Source organism: Aulostomus chinensis, chromosome 13 (assembly GCF_037954235.1).
Source record: "Aulostomus chinensis isolate RoL2024-O1b breed Wild chromosome 13, RoL_Achi_v1.0, whole genome shotgun sequence".
Lineage (NCBI taxonomy): Eukaryota > Metazoa > Chordata > Actinopteri > Syngnathiformes > Aulostomidae > Aulostomus > Aulostomus chinensis.
The window spans coordinates 25,809,766-25,836,760 of record NC_141332.1 but is presented as its reverse complement, the minus strand read 5'-3'; the positions used below and the strand labels follow the sequence as shown (position 1 = coordinate 25,836,760).

Below are 26,995 nucleotides of genomic sequence, written 5' to 3'. Positions count from 1 at the left end.
TTTTCCTCTTCTCATTTCACACATCTGAGCTCTCCGCCCACAGACGCTGACTGAAATAGCTCCCGTCTAATGGTCCTGAGACAACGACCCGCCGCATCCTGTTGTCTTAGACGTCGTTCCTCAAGGCAGCACACGAAACCTTGAGTCAGTGTTGCTCCGGGGAGGGGCCGATGGCGCTGGCACAGGCTCTTATTTTACAAATTACGAAGAAACAGTCGTATCAGACGCAGTGAGGAGAGGATTAAAGATGGGCAGGTTCAACGGCAGGAATACCTGTGCTCGTTACTGCTGCTTTCAGCTGGTTTACTGTCGCACACGCCTCAAACTACCTCCGGTCGACATCACAACCAATCGACACATTCTCATCCGTGCGGCGCCACCGACTGACAGGCTTCACCTACGTCTGCCGTCACACAAACGCACTTGGAAGTCAGTTTGTGGCGAATCCACCAAGTTTGACAGTTGACGAGAGCTGACAAATCCACAGGGGCACCGGCGGCACTTTTAAAGGCATTTATTGATGAAATACACAGTTAGGTTTTGACAAAAGCTTCTGCAGTTTTGTACGTAAGAAATTCCAGCCCCGTTCTCGCCCACAAACTCCTTGAATTAAAATGTAGCAATGGAAATCAGTTCAATACATGTGCAATAAATAATAATACAAAAAAAAAAAAAATTTAAAAAAGCAGGCAAGGAAACGGACACCTGAATAAGTGCCTGTGTTAACCTGAAACCAAGGGGAGGTATGAAAAGAGAGAGAGACGAAAAGAAGGTCCAGTCGTTGTGTATTTCGGGTGCATTAGTGTTCGTTCTGAGATTCTCTGGTCACTCTCAGGACCAGAAGGCATTTAGTGACCTGAGGACCTGACTGGAACTAAATGAAGTACAAACAAAATCATTGGAGTTCGACGCTGAAACCTGGAACCATCTGAGAACCGTATATTGCACATTTTCCTTGCAAATACAATAAACACATCGCCAGATTCACACAATTTAGCTTTTTTTTTTTTTTTTTTTTTTTTTTTTACCTTTTTGAGTTAAAAAAAAACATGTTTGTTCTACACAGAGCATCGACATGAGCACAGTTGGAATTCGACAAAATAAAAATTGAAGATCATTGCAGATTCATGATTGAAGCCTTTTTTTTGTATCAGTCCGGTTTTCACAGAAAAAAAAAGAAAATTAGAGCAAAAAGAAAAACAAATCTCACTTATTCAGCATAAATAAATAACAATGCAACAAAGAAAAGTGGACAGAATTACAGATGACATCTACCATGGCTCATGGGGGGGGGGGGGGGGGGGGGGTGACACTGTCACTGAAACCAGCAAACACCGATCCTCCTCTCAGCTCACAATCTCTAGAAGCATCAGTCACAAAGAACTCATCCAGACATTTGCTCTTCAGACTGAATCACCATGGTGATTCAGTGCCCCGCTGCACCTCTCAGACCCGGGGCTCCTAGAACCGCTTCAGCCAGGCCATCCGTAAATTCTCAAGGAGGTTTAACTGACCCTCGAGGCCCCGCCTCCACACACACAAACCCGCTGAGCGAGGAAGAGTGAGACGGGTCACGACGTCAGCCATCAGCCCCACAGAGAGAACATTTGGTGGCCACAAGACAGAATTTGCTCCCTTGCTTTGTTGTGATTTCTTGGAACAAGTAACCTCTGGTGGCGAAGAATTAATCAGTGTGAGAAGGAGTTAATCTCATTGTCATAAATTAATCAGATTAAGAATACAAGCTACAACTTGTGTCCGTGAATCCATAAACCTGTGGTAACTCCAACATCTTGTTGCCACAGATGCAGGTTTGCTCCGTGTGACCAGCCTGGAGCTCCCCAGCTTGAAGTAAACCTCAGTGCCTTCATAAAACAACACTGTGAAACAGTGACAAAACCGATTTAATCGTCTTCACGGAGGCCGAGGTAGCGACCATCTCCATGAGACGCGGGGCTCCAGGCACAATCTCATGCAGCTCACACTGGAGATGCACACTGATCCTGTCAGCAGATGAACAGGAGCTCAGGGTCGAAGCGGAGAAGATGGCGGCAAGGGCTGCGGTTCTGACAGATCTCAGTCTCCCTCCAAGCGGGCGATACCACTTCCTATCTGCAGCGAGGCGCAGTCCAGCCTCCTGTAAGCCTCTTAGCTTGGCTGTGGAGCATAGCGGCGCTGATGTCTCAATGTTGGCGCCAATAAAAAGCGTGAACATTGATCCATTTCCATGCATGAGGGGTGTGGAAGTTGCAGCCGGCGGGTTACTCTGTCACACACACACACACACACACACACACACACACACGCACGCCTCTGGTGTGGAGGTCACTTCTCCAAAGAGCTCAGTTAGGGAATATTGGGACAAAATCCTAATTATCTGCTTGAGATTGACGTGAGTCTCGCTGACCGTCTCGCCAGGGAAGCAGGTAATAGGTGTGAGTTTCTCCTCAGGACAGTTAATTGCAGCAAGCACACACGATTTCTCACCAATTTTAGTTTTCATAGCACCATCACTTTAGGTTGGTTTTGCAGAGCGAGCCTTGGAAAGTGGTTAAACCCATTAAAAAAAACAACAACAACAAAAAATTAGCCAGCACCTCTTTATCTGCAGGACGCCGGAGATCACGTGCAGGTGCACAGCCCTCTGGGAACAGACGGCGGAGGGTGTGAAGGAGTTGTTAGCACCATAGAAAGCACCAGCGGCAGAGACAGACAGCTGCTGACTGGAACTGCAGCAAAGCTGCCCCCCCCCTCCCAAAAAAAAGAAAAAAAAAAAAGACAAGTTTCCGTACAGTTTCCTCATCAGCCAGGATCATAGAATATTCCAGAAGGACAGCTGTTCACACAGCGGGTTTTCATTTTGTTTTCATGGATGATGAAAGACGCGACTGACCAAAAATCTGAGATTTATACCAAAGTAGTTCAGGTGAGCTGCTGCGGGACGCCGGCACGAGAAAATCACCACTTCAGATCAACCGGCTGAAACTGCTCGAAGGCTAAACGTTTTTCAGACGTTTGCGTGTCGTCCGTCCCCCTCAGATCCAGACGAAAGGATAGACGCTCTCTTCTCTCCTCTCTGCTGGATTAGCGAGGTGAGATCCATAGAAGCCACCTGTCAGTTAGCTTAGCATGATGAATGGCAGTAAATGGGAACTCTGGATTTGGGTTTGTCCAGTAATAATCTTCAGTCAAATCCCTGCACCCAGTCATGAGAGTACTTCTGCTTATGTGTCCGATTTCGCAAATCACAATATCTCATAGTTTGAGACTCTGATATTGGAGTGAATGTTATAAACACTTCTGGTTAAATTAAAGCACCATTTTTGGGGGGAAAGAATTTGGTAGCTTTCAACTGAGGTATGCTGACACTTCGACCTTCTGTCATTCATCGTGCTAAGCTAACTAGCCCTCAGAGTCTATAGAAGGGCATGTGCGTGTTGTCTGTTTCTGAGGATGGTTGACACAGAGTACTTCCGGAACACTTGGCGTGCTCCTGTACGCTTGTGACCACGTCTGCTCGTAAGAGCCTCGCAGATCTGGTTGTTCACATTTTTCCGCTAAAGCTACAATCCTGTCTGAGAACAGGCCGGTTGCTCACTCGTGTTTTTAGTTCCTGTCTACAACGGAGGTGAGTTTGTTGTGTCAGTGGATCACTCCTGCTATTGTTTCATGGCAACTGGGACGATTCGATCAAACAGTCGCCTCGAGCTTTGATCAATGTGGTCAAGAACTCCACAAGTATGTTTTTATTTCAATGAGGAACATCTGAAGAAGGGGGAACTGGTCCAGTGCAGCCTGAACACAACCAAAGAAAACAAAATGAAAAACGAGTGTTGCTTCTACACAGTAGGAACCTGAACATCCCGGAAAACACTGACAAAACTGAGATTTTAGAAATGAAAGGAGCACCTTGTGGGATGTTTTACAGCTTAATTGTCTGATGAAACCTTTATGAGATGCCATCAGAAACACGTGACAGCATGAGAAGGGTGAAGCAGTGAAGTTACAGACGTCTGAGTCCTCAAATAATGAACGTTAACATGCAGAATGGATGACACCAGGCTCAAACAGCACACATTCGCGACGTGGACCTCAGAATCGTTCACAACTGGGAGGAAATGACAAAACACATGTACAGCATGTTTTGGGAGTTTCACCGGGTACAAACGCAGTATTCTTCCACGAGCTACATCAAAACGGAAGGTCCATTGCTTCTGGTTTTGTCCCTTGTGAAAATTAGCAAATGTTTTGTCTTCTAGTCGAGGGAACCCAATGAGAAGCTCACCTCCAGTTGCACTACAAAAATACGTCATCCCTGCTGCAAAGTTTCCTAGTTCATGGAGAAAGTTTGGAAAGGGGTTTTCAGCCACTGGAACCTTCCCAGGATCTCTGTGCTTGCTGTATTTAAGTCACCTGACAAACTGGGTTGTTTTTGTCGATGCTGTACTGCGGATACATCATGGAGCCGAATCAAGGGAAAGGTTACGAGTCAGGGATGAGGTCACCGCCGAGGAACGGGCCTGACAGACCCACAACTGTTGAGAGCTCTTCTCCCTGCGTCTCTGCGGTTCTTTCGAACACCGAACGCGAGGACAAACAGTTCCTGGTAGTTAAGGATTCCCAAACGGGAAGCATTTCAGATTTTTCAAACTTTCATCTTGTCAGAACAAAACCAGAAACAATGAGCACTTCACATGGGCCTTGAAACGTAAAGAAATGAACTGATACCAGAGACTGCAGGAGGAGTTTTGGTTGAGCTAGTTTGGTACAGACCTGGAGGCTACACACATGTTGAGTTCATACACAAGTCATAGGTCCTTATGTGGCAGGGTTCCTTCACATTTGCCATCTCCAAACATCTGTATCTTCCAACAGAATTCAAGATTTAGTGTGAGGGAGGGGTGGATGAGCTCCACCTGAAGATCAATGCTCAAAAATACCTTGATACTGGGAAGAATACCAGCGTTTACAAGCTAATGTGTATCAGGACCTGTTTGTTCTGGTACTCGTGGGAGCTCCAGATGTGCAGGAACCCTGCGTGAGAACATCGAGACAGAACATCTTGTTGTGGGCAGAAACGAAGGGAGGCTAATTCAGTAACGAGACATGTCGATGAGGTAATACTACTTGAGGTCTGGCGTGGCGTTCGGGGGTCCAGTTGTGGAAAAGACAGTTAAGCAGTTGCTGTTTGTTAAGACATGTTGTTGATTGCTGTGTGACACAGTTAAGAACAGCACACTCCTGAGGATCAACTCTCCTCAAGATGACATTTGTAAGCACCAAATGACTCTCAGTCATTTTATTCAGAATTTCATATCAAAATCTTCAACAACAACAAAAAAAATCTCAGTCCCTGTGTGAAACCTGAATCTGGGAGTTATTTCTCAAACGCTGAACACTGAATTCCCACTTGTTATTCAGAATATTTCTTTCAAAAGATTTCTACAACACTGTGCCGCTTTGCACACTTGCAGCTCCAACTGGCAGTGACAAGTAACTGAAAAAAACAATGTGACGTTACACCGGCCCGGCCCGTCTGTGGTGCTCTGAGGGGACAGCTTGTACTTTAGCAGTTTGTTTCTTTTTTACTGAGGAATTACAAATATCACTGTTGGAAAAATACAGATATTGTTCTACCTGGGCCGTATTTTCTTGTGTTGTTTGACCAAAATTACTGGGAAGGTCCCGATACCGAGTAAGAACATGCTGAGTAAAACGCTCGACAGGCAACTCAGAAACGCCAACAATTTAATGCTATGAGGGGATCAAACATGTCAGTTCTGTTCTGTCTGTTCTTCTGACGTGTTTACTCACTGAAATTCACCACGACCTCGAGGAAGTGTCACATTTCTAGAATCATGGATGAATCTTTAGCCAACAGCTGCAGCCCAATGAGGCAGTTTAACTGGACTACTGGGGTTGTGCCAGTAAACAAGAACCAGAGAAGAAAGGATTTATTGATGGAGAGCAGCAGGCGGCGCTGGTTGCAGTCAGACATCCTGTTCACCTTCTGCATCCCAGCGCCGCCCCTCTAATGCTGGACTTGAATTCAAACACTAGAACAGAAAAACTGGCAACTCCAAGTTAACCTTCCGCAAACACGCGCATGCTGCAGGTGATCGCTTTGGCCTCCGCCAGAATTACTTCAACCCAAACATGCGAGGAAAATACGGCCCAACTAGAAAAACTCTGCAATTTCTCTTAACCTCACTTCCTGTGTCCGTATAAAAATTAACTTGGGCAAATGCGGTGAGATGCTGGACTGCGTTGCAGCCTCGCTCTGTCGTTAGAAGGAGCGAGATATTTGCCTATGTATCATGTCTGTTGCCGCTACGAGAGCTCCTCCAACGTAGAAGGTCGGAGGAGGAAATGCAAGGTGCTAAAAACATCTTTTGCTAGCAGCTCCAACTAAAAGCTGTAAACATTTGGGTGTATTTGTCGGCCCTGAAAGACCACAGGGACCCGAGGACGGATATTAAGGACTGCATGTTATGAAAAAAACATATGAGTATAATCAATAAAAATAAATAGCTTCTCTGCCCGAATAATTCATTTGCATGTCTTGTGTGTAGATAAAATTAGTCGATTTATGTTGTCATGTGACAACTCAATTGAAGGCGGGTAAGATGAGGAGGGGGGCGGTGGGGACGTTTAGAAGCTTTCTCCTGATCTGCCAAAATGTCGCGCAATGGTGAGAGCAACGCAACACACCCACGCACACACCAACGGCAGAGGATTCGATATAGTTTGTGTCTTTCTCCAACAACATAAAGATGTATTTATATATTTTGATAGTGAGTCTGTCTTTAAAAATCCTAATTTATCACCTCCAGACAAGTTGCCCAACATATAGATAGCACTTCTGGGATCCGCTCTATTTAACAGTCTAAAGTCTCTCTTCAATCACTCTCTCTCTGTAATGACATTTTATGTACAATATTGGTATATAGAACATAAATTACTACACAAAAAATTAGCCTATTCACAATTGACAATCATCAAGAATGCAATAGCAAATTAGACAACAAAATGAAATAAAAAAAAAGACAAAATTCAGAGACAACTTGCTTGATAAACAGCTTAAGATTGATGCCTGTTATAAAATCTTTTCCAAATACTTTCTGTGCTCCCAAGACATGTCGAGTGTATTGTGGGGAAAACAAAAACAAAATGCACCTTTTTTATATAAAAACCTCCTCCTCTTCTGTCCCGTCTCGGGAGGGTGACGTTTGCACAAAGCTCAAAAAGACGGTCATGTGATTCCCGACATCTTGTTTGCATGTAAACAGAGCACCAGTAGTGTCTTGATTCCATGTGTCTCTTGTACTGTACAAAAGTATAAATATATGCTTTCTCTCCATTAGTTTTTTGTTCTTTTTTTTTTTTTTAATTTGTTCACATATCTAGGATGTAGCGGACAAAAAAGATGGTTGTTTTCCTAAAAACACCAGTGTTGCAGTACCTGTGCTGGAGGTCGCCAGTTTTCGTTGTGTTTGTCTCCCTCCCCTTTTCGATCCTGGTTTTCTGCTGGCTTGTGTGACTTTACTGCCGGGGTGTTTGCTTGGTGTTGGTTGATTGATCGTCTTTGCATAAATAAAAAACGTCGGCACAGTCCGCGGCCACCGGGCCAAAAATAATAAAAACACAAAAACCAACCGTTGAGTCCGTTTTAGCTACAGCAGATCCATCTTGGGTCTGTAATGGAGCAGGAGGGGAGATTTCTGAAACAGAAAGCAGAAACCACTGAAAGACTGTTCGCTGGGATATTCTGGGAGCACCAAAGTGTCCCCCCTGTCCCCCCAGTCAAAAACGCCAAGTGCCTCTTTGAAAGCGCCCTCTTTGGACAGCGCTTCGAAAGAGTGGCAATTGGTTGCTATGATACAGGATGTTAGCGGAAGTAAAAATACCAGCGCAAGGTACTTCCTCCCGTCTGCGAAATTTCCAAACCGCAGGGGACGAGAGGACACCCTGCAGGCCTGTGTGGATCCTGGAGAATTTTGTGGCGAGGACACGTCGACCCGAGTGGTGCATGGAGTGGGTCGCGGAGGTGTGCGTGTGTTCAGGTCATGTGTTTCCCATGATGCAGTGTGCATCCAGTCGTCGCTCAGTGGTGTTGTTAGACCACGTCAACTTGGGCATTTTTCCACATTGCAAAACACCTCAATAACATCAGACAATGTAGGTTTTCTTTCACTGAGGACGACTGGGGTGCAAAAGGGGACCCACGTGTTCACATTTCTTCATAATTCCAGTTCTCGTCAAACTGACATGATAGTTGAAGCTTTTATGATAGCACGTGTAGGAAGTGATTATGACAGCAGCACTTTACTGAGATACATCATCCATCCACACAGTCAAATTACCTTAAATCTCCATCTTGTCACAACAACAAATTTCAAAGTGTGGTCTTTGCCCAAGATTTCCTCGTTGCATAAAATGTCCAGCTGTAAAAACAACAACAGAGAAGCAAATTAATGCAGGAATATCGAACCTGCGAGGGCGCGAGGTGAAGACCTGTCAACAAGCAGGTCAATGAGATGATGTGCTGATTTTTACGACAGCGGGTTTCCCCTCCATCTCCATCGCTTACGTTTTCAGCCTGTTCTTAGACAGATCTATCAGGAGGGAGAGATTATTTTGAAATGAAGCGGCCCCCCCGGCGCCTGAGCAGCAGCAGCAGCGGGTGTTTGGGGAGAACACAGAGGTTCAATAGTGAACACGAGGCTGGCTCGCCAAATCTACCTCTCCTCCTGTGCAGCCAACATTGATATTCTGCTGAGCAGCACCTCGTATCTGCATCTGCCAATCAATACAGAGAGAGAGAGAGAGAGAGAGAGAGAGAGAGAGAGAACACGGTGACGGACACGGCCACAGCGCCACCTTCTGGTTCTCTTTGCTGGATGAGCACCAGACAGCTTTTATCAGCATCCACAGATGTAGAAACACTCCAGGTTTCTAATTAGGGAGATACCGAAAATAATCAAGAGGAAGAGCTGGAAAGCTGAGACTTCTGGGAAGAAACGCGGGTCCTTGATCTTTCTTTGATTTCCTTGTGCAGAGCAGAAAGTTGCACCTCACAGCTTTGAGGCGAGGCTCATTATCCTCAACAAAATAATATGCAAACAAAAAGCAATGACACCTTATCTAGAAATGCTGTTTTTCAGAGCAGAAATCACCAAACTCACTGCATGACAGAGACTGAGAGGCGCATTCACTGATACATCGTGAGGACCGGGGTTACGCCATTAACTGTGAGGGTTCCAGCTGAGGGTTGATACCAGCGCATGGCATTCAACCCCGTTCTGGTACATCTTTTATATTTTCAGGTTATGAAAGCGTTGTGTGAAGGAGTCAAGGAGCTGACAGTTAAACCCAAAGATCAGGAACGTTATGTGGAATCTAATTTTCATTTTAAATGGATTTTCGTATCAAACAAGGAACCAAAGTGAAGGGATCAATAAAAGATGAAAAAATCTGATTCCCAGTCTGAGTGGTGGTGAGATTGATGGAGAGATTTCTTGCCTTTATGGGCTGGAAAAAGATAACCCTTTAAGCTAAATAAACTTTTCATAACCCTGACAGATTCTGCAATAAAAAGCAGTGTCACAGTTGAAAACCTGAGATGTTATTAGTTTCCTCAAGAGGAACAAACAGGAAGTTTGTTTGTTCGGCGTGCGCGTGTCTTTGATACGTTCATTCATTTAAACGCTCGCTCCCTCGGAGCCAAGAGGCATTTTGACTGGTGACAGGACCGCAGCGGTGGCGTTCACAGCAGCCGTGAGTTAACGCTGCCGCGCTGTTCTCTGACAAAGCGACATGTTGTAAAGCTCTGGCTCGCCGCTGAAAACAGAATTTGTTCGAGCGACAGCTTTTGATCGTCAGCGGGGAGGACAACAATGGCTGGCGGGGAGAACGCGCGCCTTGCCAAAGTTGTGCAGTGGAGGCCGACGATATGATGGAGCCTACCCACTCAACTCTGTGACAGCCAGTAAAAAAAGAGAGGTGGAAAACAGATAAATAGAAGGCAACTAGGCGCCCGTGATGATTATTCACGGCATCCTAAAAATCCATCTGTCAACCCCCCCTCTCTAAACAGGGTGGGGATGATGATAAATAGAAAAACTGCCAAAAATCTAAACACGGCAAGAGCTCATTTCCTGCCAGATCCAACAAAGGCCTCGTATGAATCACCGCGGAAAAGTAACTGACCTCGCTGTGATTCCTTGTGATTGACTAATACCCTCGCAGCACGCGCGGCCCAGCTGGTGCTCCCAACAAGTTAAAACATTAAGATTTAAAAAGATTTGGCCCAAATGCTTACAAATCCATTTCAGATAAACATGCAGTTTGTAAGTCTATAAAAACCAGGGGGCCAGACTGTAACTCTGTAGCAGGCTGAGGGCCAAAGCAAGCGCTCGGATCCCAAATTCCATGAAAGAGATATTTTTTAAGGCTTTGACATGAAACTATTCCGAATAGATTTTGAGAGGCGATTCCGTTGTGTCGCAGGTCAGTTTTGTCAAGTGTCGCTCGCTCTCTCTCTCTGATACTGTAACCACAATCACTGTGCTGCCCCAACAAATGGAAAATAACTCCTAACTAGGGTCCTCGAGCAGTTTGTAGAGCAGTTTAACCGCACAGAAAAGACAACAGCACAAGCATTTTTGTAGTTTTTGAATGATTCAATAATCATTCTTTTGTTTTCAATTCACTATTGGCAGGCCAAACCCATTTCTAGGCAACCCTGACAAACACTGACGAACTGAACCAGCCCAGGAATCAAAATGACATCCAATCAGTGGAAAGTCGATCGTGGAACTGTCAAACTCTGTGGTATAAAAACACAGCTTTAACCCACAACACTCCCCTATTTTGCCAGCCCAGACTCTTTGACTACAAATCCCACGAACTGAGGCGATTCTCGATTCTTTTAACATTTCTAATTAGCAGGAAAGCCAATTTAAAACTTCCAAGTCTGTGCATTCTGGGAGAAAAAAACTGCAAGAAGGAATCTTGCTGGGACGGAACACTGGAGCAATAAACGTGATGTATGTAGTTTCATAATCTTTTACTGCCACTAAAACTAAATTCTGCGGGAGACAGCAGCAGCCGCCGCCTCCCCTCAGCTGGCCAGGCTGCTGGAGCGTGGTATTATCTCTACCTCATTAAATGACGTCAGGTTGAGCTTTTTGGCGATGAACTTCTTGAGGTGGAGGACAGTGGCTTGCGCCGAACAGCGGATCCACTTGCGCTTGAGACCTCGTAGCTTGCTGCTGTTACACTCCAAGCAGATGCTGACCTGGAGGAGGACAAAGACGAAGAGGATTAGCAGACAGTGTAGCGTAGCAACACTGTTCACAGCCTGCAGACACAACAGCATGGCCCAGCTCCTACAGGCTACATAAGAAGTGTTTGCATTACACCATCAGCATTTGCCAGACTGACAGCATCCTTATGAAATGCAGGATTTTCCTCAAGTATTAATAGCCTTATGAATCTAGCCTGCAGGCTGGCTCCTGCAGAAGCGGAAAAACACCAACACCAACCAGACATGCTAACAGGGTGAGTGTTAGCATGGTAGTGTGCAACATATACATTCAGTCATTCAGCACAAAGTTAACAAACAGCAAGCTGGAACGACCTGCTGCACTTTACTACAGTTCTGGAGTCATACAAGTGAAATATCTCTCTAAATTCTATTCTTCTAGAGATCCACTGGCGTCCTGGCACCATGGAGATGGGCGGTGACTGGCTGAACAAGCCAATGAGAGCCTGAACTGCCTCCCACACTCAGAAAACCAAAGGAAATCCAAACATATCTTGATACAGCAGTGGGATGTCCAATAACTCAGCGGCACCCAAACGCAGGAGACGGGAGCTGAATGAAAAACTAACAGAGACCTGGAAAGAGAAAACGGGCCAAACAGATGAGAGAACCAGTCACAAGCACGGTTCCCTCTAATTTCTCACGGTGACACTCTGCGATTTCCCCTTCCACATCTCACTGACCCAGTATTGTCGGTTTGGCTTCTGCTCTGTTGTGTTTATCTGTCATGTGACCGGGTGTCACTGCCAGTGGTCCGTGCGCTTGTTTTCCCTCTGAGGTGACACGCTAGGTGGTTTTGGCAGCCGGTGGTTGCAAGAGTCAGAAAGCATTCTGCCCCCACACATCAAAGAGCAGGAGCATTTCTTCATCTCTAACTCTCCCTTTTATCTCTTGCTCTTTCACCACAGGAGGAACTCACATCAGCCTGGTTACACTGGAAACCTCCGTCCTCAAATAAGCAGCGCTTCAGCGCATCCTCCGCCTCTCCATAAGCAAAGCGCAACACTGATATATCTGCCGTGCAGTGGCGTTGGCAGTGGGGAGGGGCTCCGAATGGGAGATAAAAAGTCTTGGCGCTGACCTAGACCCCACGGCGGTCTACGAGGCACCTCCACTACAGTACAACTCTGACGTTGTTATGGAGATGCTGCAGCGCAGATGGATGTAGTAGTGAAACACAAAGAAAATATCCTACATGGGCCTTTTTGGTGTCATGCGGTGAAAGCTAAACACTGCTTTATAGGCTCATTATGGAAGCGTACACATTCAAGTTGTGTTTATGAAGCTTTTGTGTGTGAGGAAAGCCTCTGAGTGCTGTGGGGAGCCTGCTGATGAGTCCTGCTGTAGAGTCAAGGCTCCATTAATAATTCAAAGCAAAGCTGTGTTCCCCTATTTCTCTAAAGTCAACTCTTTAGGACCAAAATAGCTGTAGTTTAGTAAATTTACACCATCTTTTCCCGCCCCACAGAGGTCTGATCAACATTTGATGAGAGCTTGAAGGTGACCCTCATACTCTGCTCAAAATATTCCACTCAGCGATAACGCCACCGCGCTGATGATGTGCGTCTCCGATTAATGGAAGCTTTGTTGTAAATCTTTCTGCTCCTCTGTCTTCACAACTTCCATGTGCTTCCTTCCACAGCCCAAGGCTACACTCTGAAAGGTTGTCCAGACAACAGAGGGTACGAGTCCCGAGAGGCAGCCATGCGTGCCGATGCACCTGTCGAGCCCCTAATCCTGATTGGCTTCTACATCTTCACCGACCTCACCGTGACATCCCCCCCCCCCCCCCCCCGGTCACCTTCAGTCCTCCCGATTGAACTATCTTGTTGTCTTACTCTCTTTGTTAGGTTCTGACACGTTGAACACCCTGTACAGCTCCCCTCTCTACTCTTTGGCTCCACTCAGGAGGACCAAGCCTATGCTGAAGGACAAAAAACACACGTTCCTGCTCCAGTGAAGGTGACCGTCCACTTTTCAGTTCATCATCCACATCTTTTCAAACGCCCCAGGATTATCAAGTTAACGAGAGCGGGACAGATCTCATGTACATGCGGAGTGACGGAGAACTCGACCTTTGACCACCAACACGTCTTCAGCTCATTCTCGAGTCCAAGTGGATGTTTGTGCCAAATGAGGAGAAACTCCCTCCCAACATTCCTGAGACACCGAGGAGGGGGTGCAGACAGTCACTGTCCTTTCAGGAGATTCGCTCCAGTGACAAGCCCCGCCCCCTTACTGCAAATCTCTCATTTTAAGCTGTCATCTGTTACTCCTCTGCTCTTCCTCATCCCTCCGCCCCTCCATGACATTTGACATTCTAGTATTCAGCTCACATCCAGACAGCCATATTAACTATTCTGAACGCATCCTGCTGAATATCCAAAGGGTGCGACAGTCCCCCTCATCAGCCAAGGCTGCTCTCCCTGCCTGACAGCAAAGAGATGCGTGATTGGAGATGGTCAACTAGCTTTTAAAATCGAATGTTTTTTTGTTTTTTTTAACTCTGCAGCTGAAATGGTATGAAACCAATTTCCTATTCAGCCTGAGACTGCAGGGAAAATGCTTTGACGGTGTATCAGACAGCGTCTGTCCAGCCAAACAATAGCTCGCTCTGCATTATTAATCTCATTTTGCAGTGCTTGAGAACGTGCCAGAATACAAATGAAACAAAAACCCACTTCCATTTTAGTAGATGCCAGTTATTGTCCCTCACTATGGAGTTCATACAAATCAAAAAGCTGCAAGACCAAAGATAAAAGTAATGGTAAAACAGAGCAAATCATGGGGGTCCAACTTTTATGAAGGCAATAATTGATGTGCAGGATTTTAAGACAATTGTTTCAACACTCATTACAATTTTGTCCTCCTGATTGTTTTGTTCCTATTATGACACACACACACATTATTATTTGAACTCCACCACCAACAATACACATGGACCCAAAGAAATCCTGCTGGTTTGTCAACTCAGCCACAGATTCAACCAGTCTGCCTCCAGCAGGCGCTGAGAAAACCTTGAGACACTGGAGCAAAAATCAAACTTACAACAGTGACACAGCTGCTGTGCTCAGCGCTTCTGTTCGTACAGCCACCAAAGATCCCATGCAAACTCAAGATACTCCAGCCTGCTGTTAATCTGAGGGATTACGCCCTTTAAAAGTAATTTGTAACAACCTTTACTCCCCAGCGCATTTGTTCTGAAATTTAACCATGAAAATCGAGTAAATTCCCTCATCATATTCAAATTCCCTGACATCGGAGCCCCGCCACCAGAGTTCTCACAATGCTCGTGAAGCTCATCAGCACCAGCTGAGTCGCCCTGCATTTCACAGGATATGAAGATCAAATCTGTGGTGAAGGATGCACACTGAGCATGCTCCGTCGACGTGCGACTCACCCTCTGCTGAAGTAAATGTGGGTGAATAATTCAATGGCACAGATCTTCTGGACTATCAGACCAAATTCCAATCATTTCTTGGGGGTTGTGTGACAGAGCAGTTCACCTGCCGGTGTACATCTGCTACAGTGATGGCAGTGTCAATAGCTGGTGGTGACGAGTGTCACTACCAGAAGCAGATGACAAGCGTTACCCACTCAAGCTTTAGAGCGTACCTGCTCGTCGCTACGGTGATAGTCGTTGTCCTCCTCTGGTTTCTCCTCTCCTGGTTCTTTATTGGCTGTGTCCTCTGATTTTGCGTCGCCTGTTGAAGAAACACAAGAGAGAAACTGAGTATTTGAACCCAGGGTTTCAGCAGATGCACACAATCACGTTCTAGCTGCTTGTAGCGTTGTGTTCACCTGTCTGACTCCAGATGTACTGGCCTCCTCCTGCTTTAGCACCGAACAAACCCACTCATCCAGCTGCATGCGTCTTTCTAATCATTCTCATAAACTTCAGCTTCACTGACATCAACGGTTGCCCTTTTTGAGCGCAGGTCTTGTAGGAAGCCTAGGAAACAGGCATGTTTGTCTCTCTGCAGTACTTGAACAGTGTGTGCCTGCTGGAGCAGAAAAATGCCTCCTGCAGCAGTCCATTTGTAAGGCAATCGCACGTCTGAGGGTGTCAAAGCAGCCTTTGTCTGACGTATCAGCTGTTTGGGCACGTCTCTAACGCAGGCTGAGTTCTCATCAAGAAAATAAGTTTTCTGCACCGATTATGCCACATGACAGCGTTAAGCATTTTCTCAGGAAAAGAGTGGCAGAAGTGAGGGTTCCACAGAGAGCAGCAATCGCTAGCTTGGGAACATAAAGGTAGAAAAGCAGAGAAAGCGTAATCTCACTCTGTGGTTCTGGTGTCAGAGTTTAATAAAACAGCACAACACCTTTGGTTTGAGGCTGGGAGAAGCCTGGATGAAGAGTGTGCACTGTACGTTTAGTCAACAACATTACAAAGACTTGGAGACAGAATGAGATCAGAGAATGAGAATGTGGAAAGCCGGATTTATGAGCTGCCACACTCCATAACTTGTTCCCTCAAAATCTATTTTATATTCAGACAAGTTTGGCCTCTATGGAAATTGAGGGAACAAGTAATATGCTGTGGCTGCAAAATGTATGTATATTTTTCCCCCATGGCAACAGCAGGACTCAAAGAGAATCCAATCCTGAGAGCTGGGATGGTCAAACTAGGGCATGTTTGACTTTTAGCTTCAAAAATGACCAAACAATGAATAACCAAACCTGCTGTCCATTTCACCGTGTCTTTATGTTTCTGATAAAAATGCGTTTTAAGCAGGGATGCACAACAACACTGGCACACCATCATTGGCCCAGTTTTGCTGAAATCTTTGATCCTGATCCATGATGGGGAAACAATGAATGTAAGATTTATGAGCTCTTTAAAAGGATTTGGAATGAACCCCCCCCCCCCCCCCAAAAAACCCAACCCAAAAAAACATTTATTTTCTAAAATTTACATGATTTACACGTTTCATGTACAACTTGAGAATATACATCTGAGTACATCAATAAATATTGGCTACAGGTAAAAAGCCCAGGATTTAGCTGAAAATGAAACGAGCGTCTGTTTCCACTCAATCACCCGTCTCCCTGCTGCATTCACCTCCACGTCTAGTGCACCTACAAACACAGAGAAGGTGGACGTCCAAAGTGTGAAGCAGTAACATACTTATGGATTTTCGTTTTTGTGGCCGCGATATTGTAGTACGATTGAATTCTCAGCGACGAAACTTGGTTATGGGAAACTAAACTGCTCCACAGATAGGTATCGCTTTTCTGTAACCTTTCAAAACAAAGACATTCAGTCTTTTCTCTCTGAATTCAGTGGATGTAATAACATGGTGTGGGTGTGTGTGTGTGTGTGTGTGCGCGCGCATCTGAGGACAGCTTACTCCAGCTCACATTGAAGATGGGATTGCATTCCCCACTCTGAGGCCATTTTCCGTCGGCCAACTGTCACCAATCCCCGTGGGTATTAGCAGGAAAGGCTGAGCTCGCTCAGTGTCTCTGCCGGCCGACTCCAGAATCCACCAGAGTCCACCAGAGTCCACTGATTGCTTATCAAGAGGGACTTGCTCTTATTGTTGTGTCTCACCTTCAAACCACCCTGAGTGTCTCGGTGACTGAGCAGGCATGTAGGCCTGGTGTGTGTTGGAGCTGGTGGCATCAGGAACTGGGACGTTTGCTTTTCGCCTCGACATCCTGCTTTCACTTCTGATTCACGTTGTTTCTCTGACGATCATCTACTCAGATTGTCTCAAGGTAATGTGATTGTCACAAAGTGATACCATGCAACCAACAGCTGGGCAGTAGGGCAGCAACTGATGATGATTTTCATCTTCCGTTGATCTCCAGATTATGTAAAAGATCAATGGATGAACTGAGTGGTATAAAAAAAGACAAAGAGGCCCATCACAGTTTCTCTCAGCCACCACTTCAACTTCCTTTTGTTATCAAATAATCCAAAACCAAAAGACTCAGTATTTTTCTGTCATTAATGGGAAAAAAGGAAATCCTAATATTCAAGAGCCTGAGGCCAGCAAATTAATTTTTTGGGGGGTTAAAATTTTCAAAACATCCTGGGAGTGTTACGAGTTCACTGAAAAATAAAACAAATATGAATGATTAGCTCTCTAAAATCCATTTTCAGATGCTTAATTAGGTGATCAAAGGTGTAGCAGGAAGCTAAGCAGTGTCACCGGTTCACTAGAAAGTATGACACTTGAGAAGAGTGAGGTCCCCGCTACATGAAATCAACCGGTGTATTTTTGATGGTAAATAAGAGCGAACTGTTACTGTGCTAAAAGTGAGGCCTTCCCTCCAAAATTAGCTCCTCATTCTTGACTCAACGTTTTGCAGCTTCAACACTGCCGATGCTGAATTCAGCTCAGAGCTGCAGCTCAGCCTTGTTTGCTTAGCTGTGTCCCTGAATTAGATTTATGTTATTCAGCTAGTTATATAGGACCCCGGAGAAAGTTTCTATTTCTGCGGGATTCTGGGTAATGAACCCTTAATTAAGTGTAATACCGTTCCGCTGGGCTGGCAGGAGGAACATTAACAGACTGCCCGCTGTCGCCTGTAGTTAGCGTCGTGTGATCTCTGCTTTACCAAGTGTTAACTTCGGTTTGCTCTTCCCAAACAGGAGCTAATGAGGAGCATCAATTTCCTCAGGAGACAGAAAAACACTGGAGGTAAACAACCAACTTCTCTGTGCGTGATTTGGAGGAAAAGTTACTTGAAAGCCCTGTGGTGTGTGGTGGATGTTGGATATGATGAAGAGGGTTACCAGCCTTTGAGGAAGTCTGGTACTACACACTGTGAGGTTATGTGGCCTAACAGACTATGATGAGAGACACTGACCCCCCCCCCCCCACCCCCCCAATCACCCTTAGCACTTTGGATTGCTTGGTGTTTCACAAACAGTTCCATGTAGACTATAATTTAACAAATGAAAAAATTAAACAGCGCCCACTTGAGTTGGGACAAAGGCTGCCAGTGGGGGTTCTTAGCTTAGCCCATTTTTGCAGGCAGTTCTTTTGGAGCAGTTATGACTGTTGGGCCAGTATGAAGACGATTCGCGATGCTGTTTCCATGTAACAGGCAGAAATGCACTTGTTAATGCATGTTACCAGTAACTGGTTCGGAGTGAAAAAATAGGTTACATGATGCTGCCAGAAGATGGCGGTATAGCAATGTTACACATGGCTGAAAAATATTCAGTAGAAGAAGAAGACCTCTCAATTTTTTTGTTGTTGCTGGTAGACCACCTCTTCTCCGCTCATGAGTAGTGTTGCTCAAACCATAACCACCATTTTCTGACAAAAACACCCATTGCACCACCTTGTTTATTCACTCCAAGTGTTAATGGGAACACTGACTGGGTTGAAGACCCGGTAAATACACCAGCTGGGTCTCTGGTGAGCACTGGGGGTATTAACAGTGCTCTTCTGATAGCATATGGAGGGATGATGATTGTGGAATGAAATCCAGGAGTGCAATGCTTTCCATTCCTCTTGGTGTCTCTGCAAATGAGCCTTACAATGTGCTTGTCAGTACATGTGTGTGTTTGTGTGAACGTGCACTGTGAGCTGTAGCTAAACCTGACTTTGACTGCAGAGGCACAGGAAAGCCATGGAGCAGTTTCACTTCCATTTGAACCTTAATTACCAAAATCAGAGAAGGGGATTAAGTGAGCGATTAGGCCTGCCAGCGTGACAGCCCTCTGGGCGCACATTTACACCAGCCCTCAGATGCGAGCTGGTTTCAGAGAAGTCATCATCGTGCAAAATAAGTAGGCCTGGAACTCGTTCGTTCGTTGGCTAAAATGTCTTCACCTCTACTGCTTAATGGCTCCGGCTGTGACTTGTGGTCATGCTTCTAATGTTACTCATTAAGGTTTGAGGGAATCAATTCTAATGTTGTTCAGTTTGGAGGCCAAGACACACGTTGCCATCATTATTTCAGGTTTAACAATTTTACACAGAAACACAGAGTTGGACTCAAGATGAAAACGTGGGCCTTCGTTGACACAGCAGCTTGTTTCACTGTCGCCTGGCTACCGCCTCCCAGGAGAGATGAACCAAGCTGACCCGTCCCACTGACTGAGGCCCTGCTGGGTGGCAACATGTGAAATGGCCGCCCTGGAACCAAAGTTAAGTCCTGTGAAAATCCTGATTCTACTCCTGTGTCTGGATGGGTTGGAAAATGGCATTAACAGTACCCTGTGAGAGAAAGTCTCCTCTGCAGTTCATCGTTGTCACATAAATCACTAACTAAGGTGCGGTAGTCAGGCTCCTCTCATTTCTGATTTCTTGTTAACCCATCAAACTATTCACGTTTTTGTCATTGTGATGTGGGGTTTTACTTGTTCTACTGCGTTCTAACTCTTGGGGGGGCATACATAGTTGCCTCAACAGATTTGCAGGATTACATAAAAAATATGAGGCCGATTTTCCCCTTATTTGGTCCAGGGGTGTTGAACGGACCAAGGAGGAGACCGTTACATTTTGGGGAAGCTCCATCAGATGTGCTGCAGCTGAGACAACGATCATGTTCATGGCAGCTAATCTGATTAATATGAGAGTAAAAGTTAAACCAAAACTTTGATGTCACTTATTTTCTCCCTGTTCTCAGCTTTTTGATCCAAAAAGTTGCTTTTATGGAAATTCAGTGCTTATAAGATGGTTTTCTGACCCATAAGTAGCAGCCCTGCTCTTTTGTTTGATAGAGTTTGTTATCTTCCACGTTCACATATTCATAAAACGGAATATTCTGTGGGTGTTTTGTCAAAAATGCCGGTGCTGGCAGCTTTTTAAAAAAAGGCTGTTGGGGAGTTAAGTAGCCTACTCAAGATTCTGCCATTTGCAATCAAGTGGTCCTGACTGAAATTATGTAATTACAGTATGGCCTGATCACGTAGGCAACACACGTCGAGTATTGTGGTGGGGACATCAAAATGAGGTAAACATTCCCACTGTAAAGTCAAATCAGAGGCTGAACTCTGAATACGAGCCAACACCACAAGTATCTCCGTCATTTCTATTCCATCCTCTTGAGTCGAGTAGAATATTTTACATTCAGTGTCAGTTCAACTGTTTCCAGCATTCATATGTTCTCTTAGTGAGACCATTTCCCTTTTTTTAAGGTTTTGGCTGCATGAGCGTCACAGGTTGATGCCATTTGAAAGACCTGGCCACTCCCCCCTGCTTGATATGCACGACAGGAGTCACGTTCAGCAGAGCTCGCACTGAAGATTCACAACGAGATGAAAGCAGGTGCAGGGAAAGTTGCAGCAGATGTGTGGTTTGGTGCGTCTCATGCTGGTTGAGGGTGTCGCCGAAGGCTGGTTTTAATTTAGGATGTAAGACATAAGAAGTGCAGAGTTAGCATCGCCGTTCCCCTGGCTAAGTACTGTCTCCACAGTTGCTTATTAGAGGTGACACTTCCTCCTCTAAATGACAGACCTGCTCCGGTAATAGACGGGAGGAACCGACAAAGTGGGGAGCTCTCCTGTCTCAAGTGCATGGCGTGAATTTGCCTAAGCCACCCCCCCCCCCTCGGGTTCCTCCAAATTCCCAGCTCGCTAATTTTTATGCCTCCACACAGCAGCAGCCGAGAGCTGGCGGTACTGCGTCTTCAGGTCCATCTCCTTATTGTTAACACAGTGTCTAAAGAATGCCATGAGACAGTTTCTTCAAGTTTGGCATAAACATCCATTGGTACTCAACAATGAAGAAAAACATTTTGGTCTTCGAAGCTCCACAAGCAACAAGACCCTGGCTGGCAGTTTGGCAGCAGTGCAAATGAAAGCAGGCTGAACACTGGCAACACGGCCAACGAGCATTCTAGGGAGGAACTCCTATCAGTTCCAGGTGTAGTTCAGGTGTAATGATAGTGACACTGTTCATTCAACAATGGCAGCGACCCGAGAGGTTCGTGTAGATGCTGCATCAGTTACGTCAGAACTGGAGAGCATTTCTTATTCGACAGAAGAGCTTAGAGCACCACTGAAGACCCGGTGCATTGAAAGCAGTCACTGGTTTACACTTGTTGGTTGTGAATTTTAAGACCCGGAAGGTTAAGAGTTAAAACAAGCTCCTACCACTCAGGTCGGGGGCTGCAGAAGGCAAAACAACACCGCGCTAGAATTAATCTAGGATACATCTACATGAGGAGAAAATACAAATCTTGGACTGTAAAAATGGCGAGGAGGGGGCAGTGCAGGGCGGAGCATACCATTACGCTGGTCTAGGTGAGTCTTCATGTTGCAAAGCTCTCCTTTTATGTCCCCAGGCACCTCCATGCCCAACTTCTGATAGAACTCCCTCTGCTTCTTTATCTCCGCTGCAGCAGAACAGAAGAGAAAACGTTAAAGGGAGGTATTTCTCAAGGTCACTGCAGACGTCTGCCTTTTACAATTAATGGTTTGTGTATGATCGTGCGTTTGTGTGTGTATGATTCTGTGTGTGTGTGCGTGTGTGCTCGCGCACTGAAACCTGCATTGACAAATCCCAGTAAACTATCTATGTGGTTTTCAGTGTGACAGTCGTGACATAAACGCTGCATAGTGAGGGCAACTGCTTTGTCAGCTCATGTGAACCAAGATGAGATGTGACACTCACCCTCTTGAAGTCCGGGCACCAACTTGTAGACGATGTCTTGCATTGTTCTGTCATGGCTACAATGAACAGGAACAAAGAAAACATGAGCACAGAAGAAACCAAACTTTTCACAACATCTCCTACATTGTTGGGCTAGTTTCTTTGTTGGACTTCATTATTTTTGTACTGCTACCTGAAGACAAGTTAACAGCTGCAATCCAAGATGTTGTTGTTTATGGAGAGATGTCACAGGTGTTATAGGAGAGAAGTCTAAATGACGCCAGCTCTCAGGGGCTGGCGTGGAGCATATGTCAGAGTGTTAAATAGCTTTTCCCTGTTTAACAGCACAGGTGACGCAGGTGCACTGTGTGGACTCCAGTTTGCCATCGCCAAGACAGTGGTGCATTTTGACACCAAGTGAATGGATATGACAGCTTGCAGCAACGTTATGCACAGAACCTGGAGAAGGTAACACATTTGTCTCCTCTGCTGTCCACTGTGAAAGTTATTGTTTCTGGGGCCAGAATTTACTGCTTCATAGTGAGGAGACGCTCCAGGCAGCAGAGAAATACTGACCCCTGCTGGTCAGAGATGGTAGTAAATTCTCAAAGTTACTGAGATCTGCTGGATACAATTGTGCCACAAATATGCATTGAGTTGTCTTATCACATTTTCACCAAGGAAATCATCAGCAACATCATCCCCCAGAACTCGATCCATCACTGGATGCTTCGATCATGTCCTAAGGAACACGAAGGACCAAAATCTCCTGGCTGGACTGAGATCTGGTGAGTGGCTGATATTTTCTTTCCTGATGCCGACTAGCCAAGCCAGCCAAATATTGCTATTTTCTATCACTTCGGAGTCACCAACAATATGAAACTGGCCTGTTCTGAATCACATATCAGTCTCTGGAAAGCAGGACAACAATGGAATTCCCCTAAAACTGCTGTATCTCTTAACCACACGAACCTCCAACCTAATTACTTCTGTTCAGGCAGTGCTACGTGTCCCTTTGACAGCTTCTATTCTTTCACATCACCTCTGTTCACTCCCACTTCAAAACCCTCTGCTCTGTGAAAATAAATGCCACCTGACTCAATCCATCTTCTCTCCGCTTTACACTCTCTGAAAACAGTCACCAACAAACAATCACCGACGACATTTCTTTGCCAGGCTGCTCTTGTGTTCTGCGTCGTGCACGTGTGATTTTGTGCTAATGGGCCTAACGAGTAATTTCAGGTACGTGAGAGATACAAAGGATTAAAGCCACACTTGACAGTACGAGAGGCGGGATTACTTCTGCCGAGCTCAGTCTCTGCGGCGAAGTGTGATTTTTGAGTTCAATTCTCAGACATCAACTTTGATTAATCTTCTTGATGAGCAGATGGGGTTTATCCGTCATCTGTGAGGCGTTTTGCCTTCCAATCACTTGTGATGTTTCCCATCAGCTCCAATTTCCTGCAAACAATGAGCCAAAAAAACAGCTGTGCGAGGAGCTAATGTGTTTGAAATGGAGCATTTCCTGCAGAACAAAGAGTCTGTAGACAACACAGTTTAGATGGTAATGACTAAATTGCTGGTACACATTTAGCTTGTGTGTGGCATTAATAAGACATTAATGCATGAGCACTCAGAGGGTGGGGACGGTGAAATCCTTCACAGAAGGGGCTCTCACTTGAGTTCTTGCCAAAACAACTGACTTGCAAAATGATACGTCTTCATTTGAAGCCTTTCAAAATAATACACGTTGTTCAAATACCCACAGTCTCACGGTACAGGATGTGCTCCGACAAACACAGATACACTTGTGGATTTAACTTTGTCATTTTTTAACGAAGTAAAGTATTAAAGTATTGTTATAAGTGGAAGCTTTTGAACTCGGGTGGGAGTAATGTCAATACTACCTGACGATCTATTAGCCATTCAATAGAGGTGAAGGAACCGGCGGTTGCTTTCAGTTGTTTATCAGATGACTGCAGTGATATACTCATATACTCTCAACACTTCTATTGCCAGAATAGCTAAGAAAAGGAAATGTACGGTCAAAGGTTGACAATGAATTCAAAAGTAAGTCTAGAAAATGTCTTGAACCTCCTGCAGACTGAGATTTTGGTGATCTCGTACAGGAGGGAAAAAAACGTGGAAGGAAATAAACCCAACTTGTAACGTTATGCTGATCAGAGCGTAATTTCGCGCTTCATTCTGAGTATATCGGTCATATCTAATCTAAAAGCATCACCCAGGAAGTTAAAACTGCCCAAGAGCCAGGACTGACGCTGCGTTATGATCATGTACTGCACTGGAGCAGAGTCTAAACAGAGAGAGGGCAGCAGTGCTTTGCTTCATGGTAGTTTAGTGTTGAGTGGTGGAGCTCTGCTGAGGATCCCGGAGGCAGGGAGCTGCTCCCTGAACACGGATGGAGCTCCGTCAGCAGCTGAGGCTGCGGATGTCAAAGCAAGTCTGCACTGGATGTTTGTGAGTCCAGAGAGAAACCTGGAGAGGTGTGTGTGTGTGCAATGAGCATGGAGAAAAAGGATGGGGGCAATTTTTACATTGAATGTCGTCATGCATGAAGCGCAAAGCGAGTTGTGGTGACGGTGAAGTCGTAAGTCCTTCCTGTAGTTTGTTCATAGCCTAACGTTAGCTTTCTGTTTCCAATGGCTGCATTTACGTGACAAAACCATTGGAGTGGTGGTCACTGGTGAAGATGGTCTTACTGTCATCATAATCCTTTGAACTGATCAAAAATCCAATGTAAAAATGTCATTGGCTTTTAAATTGAGGGAACCCAGGGAGATGCTAACTTCCTACTGGACTCCAAAAATACCTCATCCTGCATGTGCGTGTGTGTGTGTGTGTGTGTGTGTATGTATTCACTCACCCGATGTACTGCAGTGGATGGCTCTGATGAATAACAATCCTACATGTGGGGCACGTGTTGTTTTCCTCCAGATACTTCACGAGGCAGCTTCTACAGACTGAACACACACACACACACACACACACACACACACACACACACACAGTTCCCTCCGTCAGTACAAACGCTGCATCCTCATTATTTCGTACGTTGTCAGATGCCTGTTGAGACTGTTTGCCTAAAACAACAATCCTGATCATCATTCTTGCATATCTGAGTACTAATTACACCAAATATTTTGATCAAAGTATTTAAAAACACAACGAGCGGTTTCACAGATATGACGTAACAAGCCCGCCATCCTGGGACACGTGCGTCACATGATCAGGATGGAGACGGAGGCCAGCCAGCCCAACTACTGATTGGCTGTAACGTTGAAGCTCCAGCCTCGTTCCCAGTGAGACGAAACCACGAGAGCATCACCTGAATTATTAAACCCCACATGGTGCCATGAGGGCGTTTGTTTTTCCTCCGCGCTGGCGACACCACCAGCTGGGTGCACCATGGTTTCAGGGAGTCCGTCAGTCACGTTCTTGCCACTGGGACATCTCAAGAGCGCCTCTGGGAGATGTGGCACGAATGTTCACAGGAGCTCGGCGGTGAACTGAAAGGGCTTTGGCGATCAAAGGTCACCGTCACCTGTTTCGACATGTTTTCTCATTGTTTTTTCAATTTACTGCGTACAGAAACCAGATAAAGTTACTTTCTTGGTTGATTAATCTGCCTGCCATTTGTCCAATTATCAATCAGCTGCTTGGTTTTTAGATGTAAGAAAGGACTGACAATCACACAAAGTGATTTCACACAGCCAGAGATATCGCTGGCTTTGTTCCACTGCCACAACAAAAACTCATTAAATTTAGATGATTTAAACAGATAAAAACAGAAACCAGTCATTCGTTTTCATTTGCTTGATTGACATAACTGTCAAATCATCAACACCTATGTCAGATGATTGAATAATTCATTCACTGATTCGTCATTTTTATAGCTGAATGATGCTGCGGCATATTCCGTCCATATTGATGTCTGCACAAGTAAGAATAGAAAGACCCAGGGAATTAGGAGCGCTGGTGTAGCGCTGCCAGAATTGATGCTTTTACTGGATGGACTAACCTCTCACCTGTGCAATCTGTCGTGAAGACAATATATCCATCCATACCTGATCTTTCCTTCATTGCTTTTCTGTTCTATGGCAGTGGAACAGCTGCATTGATGACGTGATGGGAATGTCTTTGTCTGGAGTTGTCGACGGTGGAGGCCGTTTTTCAATGCGAGAGGGAGAATCAAAGCGGTGGTCCAGGCTGATGTCAGCGACCAGCACCGCTGCTCCCATCTGCAATACAACAGCTCCCTCTAGTGGACACTCCAGGCACCACATGTCTCAGTTGTTCCCAAGCATCTGAACAGATTGATGGCTTTGAGAATGCTACGTGCACTAATTAGCTGGAATGCTGGCCAACAGAATTTGATTTACAATAATTACAACTTTTAGCAAAATCTAATTTTTACATTTTTGTTGATGGTTATAGTGAATTTAATTTTTCAATGCTTGTGAAAGTCATCTAAATGCAGCCTCAATCAAAATAGCTCAAATAAATACTCCCAACTAAAAAAACAAAACCAAAAAAAACCCCACTTCAAAATGGGGGTCTGCAGCTTATCAAGGGTCCTTGTGAGGATTCTGAAACCGAAAGTCCCACCCAGACCTGGCTCCTGAGCAAATAGTTTCTTCATTCTTCAAATACTTCCTGAGAATAAAGTTGGTTGTTGTTTGGTTTTGTTTGTAACAAACACCAGAATTATCAAGTGCAAGATGTAAAGACTGGTCTGACAGCGGTCGCTTACTTTACTTTGGGTTTAAAAATGTTTTTTTTTTAATTTTCCGGCAAATCCGAGAGTGCCAGATGGGTCCACACCAAACATTTACAGAACCAAGTTCAACTCAACGGCTTCACACGTGAGTGAGAGAGCTCTCCAGCTCAACATCCACACACTCCTTTCATAATTCACCACTAGATCACTCCAGAGTGACTTCACCGTGGAGTACAACTTCAAACCAGCTGCATTTGGCCTCCTGCCTGCGGAGCTAAGCAGTTATCTCTGCTGGCTAATCACTTCAGTAGTAAAGGGCACTCGAGGTAAACAGGCTGAGGCCTCATCAACTCAGTGACCTCCACATCA

The 26,995-nt window shown here is 45.3% G+C and overlaps 1 protein-coding gene across 3 annotated transcripts in view; it reads right to left on the bottom strand.

The window, feature by feature from the left end:
- Positions 1 to 430: 430 nt before the first annotated feature.
- pcgf3 (polycomb group ring finger 3) overlaps positions 431 to 26,995 on the bottom strand; it is a 59,698-nt gene continuing 33,133 nt past the window's right edge. For all 3 annotated transcript variants that reach the window (XM_086222313.1, XM_086222314.1, XM_086222312.1), the window contains exons 4-10: positions 24,773 to 24,869; positions 21,910 to 21,965; positions 21,524 to 21,631; positions 14,942 to 15,030; positions 11,162 to 11,299; positions 8,364 to 8,444; positions 431 to 7,721 (exon numbers count right to left, since the gene is read on the bottom strand). In XM_086222313.1, coding sequence (XP_086078439.1) covers positions 7,674 to 7,721; positions 8,364 to 8,444; positions 11,162 to 11,299; positions 14,942 to 15,030; positions 21,524 to 21,631; positions 21,910 to 21,965; positions 24,773 to 24,869 — 617 coding nt within the window. In that variant the 3' untranslated portion in view covers positions 431 to 7,673. The remainder of the gene's footprint in view (positions 7,722 to 8,363; positions 8,445 to 11,161; positions 11,300 to 14,941; positions 15,031 to 21,523; positions 21,632 to 21,909; positions 21,966 to 24,772; positions 24,870 to 26,995) is intronic.